This window comes from Chinchilla lanigera, unplaced genomic scaffold, assembly GCF_000276665.1.
Source record: "Chinchilla lanigera isolate Chin_1 unplaced genomic scaffold, ChiLan1.0 scaffold00003, whole genome shotgun sequence".
NCBI classification, from domain to species: domain Eukaryota; kingdom Metazoa; phylum Chordata; class Mammalia; order Rodentia; family Chinchillidae; genus Chinchilla; species Chinchilla lanigera.
In genome coordinates, this window is record NW_004955404.1 from 27,349,519 (window position 1) to 27,360,430 (window position 10,912).

The following is a 10,912-nucleotide window of genomic DNA, read 5'->3' on the forward strand; positions in this document are numbered from 1 at the left end:
CGACCGGCCCGCAGCGCTCGGCGATCCGGCGTTCGGGTCTTTGTAAGGCCGTTTCTTTTCTCATTCGCTGATCTGCCAGGAAAAGAGACTCGCTGTTGGCGCTTCGGCCTCTTGTTCATTGAGAAAAAAAAAGGAAATACTCCGCGTGCGCGTCTAGAAGAGGGGTCGTCTCCAGCGCTGAGCCCGAGTGTTCAGCGGCTGGGGGGACTTGGCTGCGAATTTTCCGCTCGGTTTTTCTCCTCCGATTGCTCGGAAGCTGCACCGGAGCAGAGTTTGGGCAGACGGGAAGAAAGTTTGCATCGGGACTGGACTTATTTGCACATCGCAGAAAGAAGAGAATCCAAGGGAGAGGGGTTGGTGCAAAGCCGCGATCACGGTGAGGCGCGTTTGGCTCTTCGGGAGCCGGGGCTGGCGCGCTGCGGGCAACATGGAGTAGGTGCAGCCGGGGGGAGTGGGCTGTGCCTCTGCCTGAGCCTTCAGGCTGTCGGCGAGGTTCGGGGACCCACTGCCCGCGGTCGCCCTGCCCCGGGGCACGGGCTGGGGCTGCCAAGCGCGCTCGGTGCAGTGTCCCCAGCCAGCCGACCCAGACCCCGCGCAGCCGCGCTCTAGGGGGCTGGGGGCGGAGGACGCCTGGTCTTGGTTTTGCCCCAAACCCTGCCTTGGCCGCGGGTTTGGCGCTGAGAGCGGGAGAGGGAGGGCAAACACTTTTTGTTTTCTAGGTCGCCTTTGCAGGCGCTCGCATTTCTAACCTGTTCCTCCTCTGGGGAAGGCAAAAGTTCCGGGCGAGCCTGACCTGCGGCGGAGGCGCCGGTGGGGCTGGGTTGCTCGCCTCACCGGGACCGGAGACCCGCGGGTGGAAAAGCGACAGTGCGGGGCGGAGGGAGTCCCCGCCTCTGTTCCGTGTGGACAGAATCTAACCGGGTGCTGGTGGGAGCGTCGCCCAGCCTGGCGCCGCGTCTCTGCGGCTCGGAAGTGCAGCTTTCTCTTTTTTCCGTCCTTCGTGGTCGGTGTAGGTCACACTTTTTTTTTTTTGGACCTAGCACAGGAAGTCATCAAGTGGTCTCGATCATTTTCCATTGCCTACAAGTAGGTAGCAAAAAGAAGCTAGCTTTTTTTTTTTCTCCGTTGGGGTTGCAGGAGTTTTTTTTCTTTCTTTCTTTCTTTCTTTTTTTTTTTAAATCTTGTGCATTTTTTACAAAGCGGTTTCTGTGTTGGTTTGCCCCACCCTAGTGCTGAAGTCCTTTCCCCTTAATCCTTAGTCTGATCACACACTGTTCTTAATGGGGGTTTCAAAGCACTTTCAAAGGGAAGGGAGGACCTGGGAGAGCGCAGACGCTGGCGGGGGCGGGGGGCTGCGAAGGAGGAGGGCAGGAATCGTCAGAAATCGAGGGTTTTTTCCTCCCAGTGATGCTGCTTGGCATAGCTAACAAAGCTGTACTGAAAGTTTCCAGCACAGGAATCTAGGTCTGCATGCGCGGCTTGTATAGGTCTCTGAAAAAAGTTAATCTTTTTATTATCTGTAAGAAGTAGATCTCTTCCTTCGCGATCTCCAAGGAGGCTGGCGAGTGCGGACTGCAGGCAGTGCTCCTGGGGTCGGTGTACGGTGGAGTCGCTGTGCGCGCGTGGGGTTCAGCACTGTCAGGGCCCTGTGCCCGGGGCCGGCTTTCTTCCCCGGGGACTTGGGTTTGGAAACCTGTGCTGGACGTTGGGGGGACCTTTCCAAAACCCCCGGTGGTGGGCTGTGTGACCTCCGCGGGGGTGGGGACAGTGCAGTGGCTCCGTCTCGGGGTGGCAGGCGGGTCTCGGAGTGGGGGGAACTTCAGCCGGGGAGAGGGAGGCGGGGAAGTGTGCTCGTGCGCTGCAGGACACGTCCCCTTCCGAGGCGCCCGCTCCCGCGCCCCCGCCTGCTCGGGAGTGTGCGCTGGGGGTACCCGGCCCCTAAGCAGCGTCAGTCGGCCTGGAGAAAAGTCCCCAGGGGTTCTGGCTGTGTCCCACCTGCTGGGGACGGTGTTGGGGCGCAGATAGAGCCGATAAAGGGAGTGAAAGCAGAGAAGCGTTGTCTTGTCTGCCATTCTGTTGGAGGTGAGCAGATCCGGTTTCTACCTCTGCCTTGTTCTGAACTAGGAGGCGTTTGTCACCTGCCTTGTTCGCGGTAGTTCTTTTCTGAAAATCAGAGATTGGGTAAAGGTCTACTTTTACCTGTTTTACTTTATTTCCGTGTAGGCTTGGGACATGGGGATGATAGTCTTGAAACCTAAATAGACTGCGGTTTAGGGAATTACTTGACAGAATGCTAGGTTTTCAATGTGACACTTGAATTTGTTAAAAAAAAAAAAAAAAAAAAAAAAACTTCCTATGATTAAGAATTGGTTTATGTTCTCGGCCATTAGTTTTTTTTAAAAAAGTAAGACTGACAGATTTTATTTCTAAAACAGATACAACAACCTTTGAGATACAGATTCTAAGGTGTTCTAAGCTCTCGATCTGGAGAATATTTGATTCTGAAGTTGAGAAATTGAAAATAAGTCCCTGTCTTGTTGCTTGTTATATGCTTTCATGTTTTCTGGTACCTAATAGGATTTGAGGTGATTTGTTTTTAATCCTATAACTTTGTGTTACCATATAGTTAAAATAATGACTGTGACAAACTTGGGCCAGTTGCAAGCTTTGAACAGGTATTTGAATTTTTGAAAATGTCAGAAGCAGTATTATGTTCCAGCATTACTTTCTTGCAGTTTTTACACTGAACCTGAACCTTCCCGACTGCATGTTTATTTGAATAAGGGATTGTTACTTAAGTGATTCAGACAAAGATCAGCTTTGTGTCACTGCACATCACGGGGTTACAGGATTGTCAGTGCCCAGTGGTAATTTTTACCTTTCATTATGTGCGTTGATCGTAAGCCTGTTCTCAGACCTCTGCAGGGCCACCCCAGTTCAAATCCTGTCTCTAGGGGATGTGCGAAGTGCAGCATCAACTCGGGTGGGTGGAGAGTGGGCAGCATCTTAGTGTAAACTGTTCTTTCCTCTTGGTTTCTCCAGGAGTTCCGATGTGTTCTAAGCCTGCCGGAGTGACCACACTTCCAAGACCCGATGGAGACCAGAGCTCAGAGTGCTAATGGGTCGCAGCCTTTGCTGCAGGCACCCCGAGACGGTGGCAGGCAGCGAGGGGAGCCCGACCCCAGAGATGCCCTCTCCCAGCAGGTACATGTGCTGTCTTTGGATCAGATCAGAGCCATCCGAAACACCAATGAGTACACGGAGGGGCCCACTGTGGTCCCCAGACCCGGGCTCAAGCCTGCTGCTCCTCGCCCCTCCACTCAGCACAAACACGAGAGACTCCACGGCCTGCCTGAGCACCGCCAACCTCCTAGGCTCCAGCACTCGCAAGTCCATTCCTCTGTGCGGGGAGCCCCTCTGTCCAGGTCCATCAGCACAGTCAGCTCAGGGTCGCGGAGCAGTACAAGGACAAGTACCAGCAGCAGCTCCTCTGAACAGAGACTGCTGGGATCGTCTTTCTCCTCGGGACCACTTACTGATGGGATAATCCGAGTGCAGCCCAAATCTGAGCTCAAGCCAGGCGAGCTAAAGCCCCTGAGCAAGGAAGATCTGGGGTTGCACGCCTACAGGTGTGAGGACTGCGGCAAGTGCAAATGTAAGGAGTGCACCTACCCGAGGCCCCTGCCATCCGACTGGATCTGCGACAAGCAGTGCCTTTGCTCGGCCCAGAACGTAATTGACTATGGGACTTGTGTGTGCTGTGTGAAAGGTCTCTTCTATCACTGTTCTAACGATGACGAGGACAACTGTGCTGACAACCCGTGCTCTTGCAGCCAGTCTCACTGTTGTACACGATGGTCAGCCATGGGTGTCATGTCCCTCTTTTTGCCTTGTTTATGGTGTTACCTTCCAGCCAAGGGTTGCCTTAAATTGTGTCAGGGTTGTTATGATCGGGTGAACAGGCCTGGATGTCGTTGTAAAAACTCCAACACAGTTTGCTGCAAAGTTCCCGCAGTCCCACCCAGGAACTTTGAAAAACCAACATAGCATTATTAATCAGGAATACTATAGTAATAAGGATTTTTTTTTTTTTAACACGCAGATGCAACCAACTAAACAGTTGTAATCTTGGCACTGTTAATAGAGGGTTGGGATATTCTTTGCTGTTTGCAGTGAGATGCTTTTTGTCCATGTGCCATTTTAACTGTCGTGCTTGTTAGAATCAACTAATGGAGCTCAAAGTGAGGGGTACAGAACTTGGTGACCCACATACTGCATAAGCTAAAGCAACAGACACTCCTAGGCAAAGCTTTTGTTTGTGAATAGTCTTCGCAAGATTTGTAAATTAGCAGATGACTTTTTTTCCATTGTTTTCTCCAGAGATAATGTGCTATATTTTTGTATATACAATAATATTTGCAACTGTGAAAAACAAGTTGTGCCATACTGCATGGCACAGTCACAAAATATTATACTAATATGTTGTACATTCAGAAGAATGTGAATCAATCAGTATGTTTTTAGATTGTATTTTGCCTTACAGAAAGCCTTTATTGTAAGACTCTGATTTCCCTTTGGACTTCATGTATATTGTACAGTTACAGTAAAATTCAACCTTTATTTTCTAATTTTTTCAACATATTGTTTAGTGTAAAGAATATTTATTTGAAGTTTTATTATTTTATAAAAAAGAATATTTATTTTAAGAGGCATCTTACAAATTTTGCCCCTTTTATGAGGATGTGATAGTTGCTGCCAATGGGGTTACAGATGCATATGTTCAATATAAAATAGAAAATATATTAACGTTTGAAATTAAACAGCTGTTTCGTCTCATTTTACCTTTTCTTTGTTTCTTTAAAGTGCAAGAAACTGCATTTTGTGTTAAGGCTAGCATTTTAATGAAAGAGTTTTTCTTACCTGCAAGGTTATTTTTATCTTATGAACGCTGCTATAATGTAAGGTTGGATTTGATGATTTTTTCAGAGGTAATTCTACCCATTAAGAGAGAAATGCCTGGACACTTGACTCTGTTGAATCATTTGTGAACTTGTTTTAACTGTATCAGTGCCTCTGCTTCTCCCTTTGTTTTTGCAGATTTGTTGACTTAGCTTTGATATGCCTTTGTTATGCAAGGGTTTTCTTTTTTTAATTGGAGCTGGTTTACTTAAGATTTCTCAAAAGATTAACAATTAGATGTTTCTGAGCCTACAGTATGAAGAATGAGTGCCTTGAAGATAATTCAAAACTAGAGGAACAAGTTTCGTTCAACAAACATTTACTGAATGCTGTCTGCCTTGAGCATAGGACATATATACACAGAGATCAGTCCTTATAATCGAGGCAAAAAAATGTTTTCTTAGCTGACCATGACACTTTTCTCGGCTACTTGGTTTTAGGCACTGAAGATTATCACCATCGCACCGGATTTCTTGTGTTAAAAAAGACGTGAAAAATGTAACATTTTGATTCGGTTGTGATATCGTGACATTTCACCCTATATTGATCTTACAGTGCATCCCAAAGTAGGGCAACCTAAAGCCCTGACTTATTTAATCAGATTATCTAGAAAAGCATTAAATTTTACTCTGGGAAAAAGATGCAGTATGGCAGAAGTCCGTGTGTTTCGAGTTGTCTTTTGGGAACAAAGAACCAGCAAGCTGCCGCAAGCCCATCTTGACAAATACTTGGTTTTCTTAAGTCACTTGATTAGTCACTTTGTGGCTGATGATTTTTTTTTCCAAAAGCTCAAACTTTTGCTGCCAAGAGTCACCGGAAGTCTAGGAAATGATTTACTTGTCATTATTGTTTAATCTCTTGTTTCCTGTTCTCTTGGGTTAAAAGGCCTTAGTACAGGTTGTCTTTTGTTTTGTTTTTAAAAATTGGCTTTCAAGGAACCATCCAGCCTCCTAAACTCACACAGTGCTGTGAGGACCTTCAGTTCCTGTGAATGTTCTCCAGCAACACTAGATTAGATTAATTTAGAGATTATTTACTCTTCAGCTTCGACTTCGGGGTGCTGCATGAATGTTCATTCTAATTTGGTTAAATTTTGCTCAGGTGATCTCAGGAAGCATTGGAATGTTGAATAATAGGTAGCGTTTCTTATTCAGTGTAGTTTTCAAGACTTGGAAAAGAAAAAATTTTTGACTAATTGGCTTTGCTTATGCATTGACAGAATTTTTTTTGATACAGAAATTGTGAGTTGTTTTTTTTTTTTTTTTCCCTGGACTAGGTAAACAGTTTTCAAAGTGTTCTGTAGACAAAGTGCAGCAGATGCCCTTCGGGTGTTTATTGAAAGGGTAAATTACAAACTTTTCCCCATAGCTACTGAACTGCAATTTCTAATGACACTGCCTGGAAATTAGCATTTTTTATCATTCCACAAGTGGTTTGTGCAGTCTGGAACTGCTGACCTAAGAATAGCTTTCTAATAGAGCTTTTTTTTTTTAATGTACTCTGCCATAAAGTGTAACTGACTGATGTGAATATAAAGTGTAATTGTCCACTGAGGTTAGAAGAGGATTTGGTATATTACTCCTGGTGGAAACAACTACTTTAAAGACAAATAAGGCTGGGGATATATAGCTCAGTGGCACAGCACCTGCCTGGCAAGGGCAAGGTCCTGAGTTCGACTTCTGGTACCAAAAAAAAAACAAACTTTAAAGACAAATAGGAAAGTTGAAATTCCTCAAGAAGCTCCCAACCAATTACATGCTGAGTTTACAAACCAGTTTAGAATTCATTTTCAGAACATGTAAAGTTAAAGGTTTGTCTAAATAGATTGAAAAAAACTGGTGTTCACTCCTTCAGTGTGCTAAAAAGATTTTAAACGTTGCAAATTATTACCTCACTTGGGAACAAATATGGGGGAAACAGCCTCAGGTTTTTTAAGAGAAAGTTGGAAAGTCATGTCGCTAATGCACTGGGTTTATACCCAGTAGCCTTTATGTTGATGTCACAGATTGAAAGTGTAATGATGCTACAAACATCACTGCTGAGTAGGGGAAATTTTGAGAAAATTTTTGTTTTCGCTTTTTTGTGTTTCTAAAATTACATGCTCTGTGTTTGAGAGTCATTTAAGAATTACAACTTGGTTGTCGTTACTTAAAACATTTCATGTATGTGTTTTGAGGAGATTTTAAGGCCCTGCCAAATTTCTGCCAGGTTGGAGCATGCTCTGGGATTGTCTGCAAAGAGAAAGCCAAAACCTACAAGAAGTGATCCCAACCAAACTTTCTGCATAACTTACTTCACTTTTCTTGCATCTCAAGGACTACCTGACTCCTGGTTATGTAAGTTAAGGTACTGATGACAGATAAATGAATTGTTCTCCACAGTCCTGGGAGATGGCTGATAAGCAGTTCCTGAGTCTGATTAGCTTTTGAGCACACAGGTCAAAATTTCCAGAAGTTTAATCCTTTAGAGTTTCACTTACACTTACATGCACACTTGGCTATTTGCTTTCTTCTAGATGCGTGAAAACTAGAATGTAGGTTCAAAAGTCTCAGCTTTGAAAATGGGCTGAACTGTAGATCAAAAGCAAGTTTGTTATTGTGTGAATAATAATTTACCCTATTTTAGAAAGAAAACTATAAAAGTAGGTTATTCGCAATTATGTCAATATATCAGTATTAGTATTAGTCTTGTTTACAACTAAGGTAAAAATTATATTAATTTTGATTATAATTTGGATTAACACCTTTTCTGGGATTGGCTGAGTGTATCCCCTTTGAGGGATGAGCAGAACTTTAGCCAGACCTACCTGATTTGATTGAAAACAACATCACAATGAAGCTACACATTTGGAATATTTCCGCACTGGTTTGGCCATTTTCAGGAGGAAAGAGCAGATCATGTATATCCTATGCTTTGGATTTTCTTTGACTAATGCACTATGATCTTGTATCATGAAAGACTACATGTGAATAAGGAAATGTGAATTTACTCAGTACTGTTATTTCTAATCAAAATGCTTATCTCAAGAGAGAGATAGAAAAAAGTTAAATTTTTATCATGCCTGGCAAATACTTTGCATCTTTATTTAATACTGTATTTTTTTTTAACTTCAAGGTTTCTTTGTTTTGTTTTGAGACAGGATCCTGCTATAGTTCAAGCTGGTCTGGAACTCACTATGTAGCTCAAGCTGGCCTCGAACTCACAGTGATCATCCTGCCTCAGCCTCCCAAGTGCTAGGATTATAGGCATGCACCACCACACCTGGCTAATTTAAAGAATTTTTAAGAGCCAATCTTGTTTGGCAACTCAGACTTTTTAAATAAACTATTAAAGGAGATTAGAATGAAGTCTTGGCCTCTGGCTTGGCTAGATAGGGCATGTAAGACTTCAGTATATCCTGCAAGGGTTTATGTTTCAAAACAGTTGCTAATACACAGAAGAATAAATAATTTAGCGTAATATAAGGGCTCACTTGGAATGGAATGTGGGCACTAACATTATTTAGCATTTCAATTGAAATACGTTTTGAATGCCTACTGCCTATGAATCACAGGGCTAGTTGATCTAATGCAAAGCATATAATTTCTGCTCTGAAGAGAGGAATCCTAACACGTACAAGAAAGGCGCTGTGACAGTATAGACATTGCGGGAAGCAAGAGTGCATTCTCAGTAGTGGATCTGGTCTTACACCTTTGCAATGAGTACAGATATTTAAATAGTCAAAGAGATTTCACTAAGGAAGTTGCAACTGAACTAATAGTATTAAATAAAACTATATCTACCTTACATGCTCATATTTCATAGCCTACATGAAATGCTCATATTTCATAGCCTAAATGTCACATATATATATAGTGCTGGGAATCAAACTCAGGGCCTTGCACTTGCCAGGCAGGTGCTGTGCACTAAGCTGTATCCCCAGCCTGGATAACTGAATTTTTTTTTTTTGAGACAGTCTCACTGTGGTACAGACTGGCCTTGAACTTCCTATGTAGCCTAGGCTGGTCTTGAACTTACAGCACTCCTTCCTCAGCCTCCTGAGTGCTGGGATGACTACTGTGCTTATTCTTAATTTTGGAATACATGATTCACTAAGAAATACTTAGAAATACTCAATACTCAATATTCACCTTAGAAATACTCAATTTTTTAAAAATACATTTTCAAGATAATATAACTAAGAATTAAGTTGAAAAGATTCGTCTGTTCTTGTTCTTCCAGTTCTTGCTGGAATTTACCTGTCGTCATTAACCCATAATTTTCATTTGTGTTGGCACTTAGGGAAGGATGCATACTTGTAAAAAATGAATTGGGGATGATCAAGCTGGAGTGGGGGGGGAGGAAGGCGATAATGTGAAAAGACGTGGTAGAGCCACGGTGCAAGTCTACCCTTGCCGCAAACAGCCCCAGAGAGGTAGCTGCTCAGGTTCGCACGGCCCTCGAAACGCCGATGTCCATCTCCAGCAGTTTCAGAGTACAGATTCTACTTTCAAAATGGCTTTGTGCTCCAAATATCACCTGCTTTGTTGACTGTGAATCAGTAGCTCTTGCAATCAAGCAAGGTTCTTATTAATGTATATTTTTATCAACTCTCATTGTTGTAATTTTTTTACAATTTTGTGTTTTTTGGGGGGAGAGTGGTTCTTGTAGTGTTTAACATTGAACCCACAGCCTCCTATAGGCTACCCTTACCACTGAGTCATATCGCTTGTTTTTTCTTTTTAACATAGTATTTTGGTGGGAGATTTTTGCAAGGAGAACAATATAACAGGACACATATTTTATAAGGTTATTTATAATATTCACCCAAAGAATCATATATAAGAAAGTGCAGGAAATCTGTCCACACACTAAAGGCAAAAGAATCCAGCTGAGGGTCTGGATCCCACGGTAGTATCCTGCATGAGTCCAGCTGAAAGCATAGAGCCCATAACGGTGCCTCCCAAGAGTCCAGCTGGAGGCCAAGAGGCCACAACAATGTCTCACGCAGGCTTGTTTCATGGATCTGCACTGGAAGGTCCAAAGGTCAGTGGTGGAATGTAGAAAGTCTACCAGCAGGATAAAGGATTTGTGCTAGCAGGCTGAGGGATCTGCACTGGAGCCAGGAAGCGACACTCAAAATAAGAACCAGAGCTCCCCTGAAAAGTACCACAGCCATCCTCAGCAACAGTGAGGTCCCCAGCTCCTCCGATGGTCAAGAAAGCCAAGTTCCCATCAGGAAAACCAACAAGGCAAGCTTCTCCAGGAGACTGAGCAGTGCACCATCTTCTCCTCCAGAGCCAGGAAACGACGCTCAAAGTGAGGACCAGAGCTTCCCCAAATTGAACTAAAACCATTCTCAGTGACAAGAAGGTCCTGAGCTCCTTGGAGTGAGAAAATAGCCAAGTTCCTCAGGAAAGCCAACATGAAAGCTCCTCCAAGAGAACCAACAGCTCCTTACAGCTTCTCAACAGCTTCCAACAGGCTCCCAACAGCCTTTTTCAGCTCCCAACAGCCTTTTTCAGCTCCCAACAGCCTTTTTCAGCTCCCAACAGCCCAGTTTCTTCTCCACCTCTGCTTATGCTGCTGGCAACAATCTTCAGGTGGGCCTCCCACACCCAGCACCACGCTCATTCAGTTCAGCTGAGTGTGACACGTTGACCACCAGTTGTCAATCCACCACAGATGGGATCTCACCATGTTATCCAGGCTAGCCCTGAACTTGTGATCCTCCTGTATCAGTCTCTAAATACTGGAATTACAGGTGTGTGCAATCATGCCCAGACTTTCTCCAGATTCTTCATAGACTCAGTGTACCCATCCTGGCCCTTTGGAGCTTTCCTGCTCCAAAATAGGCATACAGTAGCCCTAATATCCGGTTTCTTAAACTAGAACATTTTCTAAGATTCCTGATTGAAAGTCATGCTTTAAAATTGAGAACAGCATTTATTTATTTATTTATTTATTTATTTAT

At 43.9% G+C, this 10,912-nt stretch overlaps 1 protein-coding gene across 1 annotated transcript in view; it reads left to right on the forward strand.

The window, feature by feature from the left end:
• The window catches only part of Spry2 (sprouty RTK signaling antagonist 2), a gene marked incomplete in the record, with an annotated part of 4,421 nt that extends 233 nt beyond the window's left edge, over positions 1-4,188 (forward strand). The window contains 2 exon segments of the mRNA XM_005374123.2: positions 1-376; positions 3,043-4,188. Coding sequence (XP_005374180.1) covers positions 3,094-4,047 — 954 coding nt within the window.
• Positions 4,189-10,912: the final 6,724 nt, after the last annotated feature.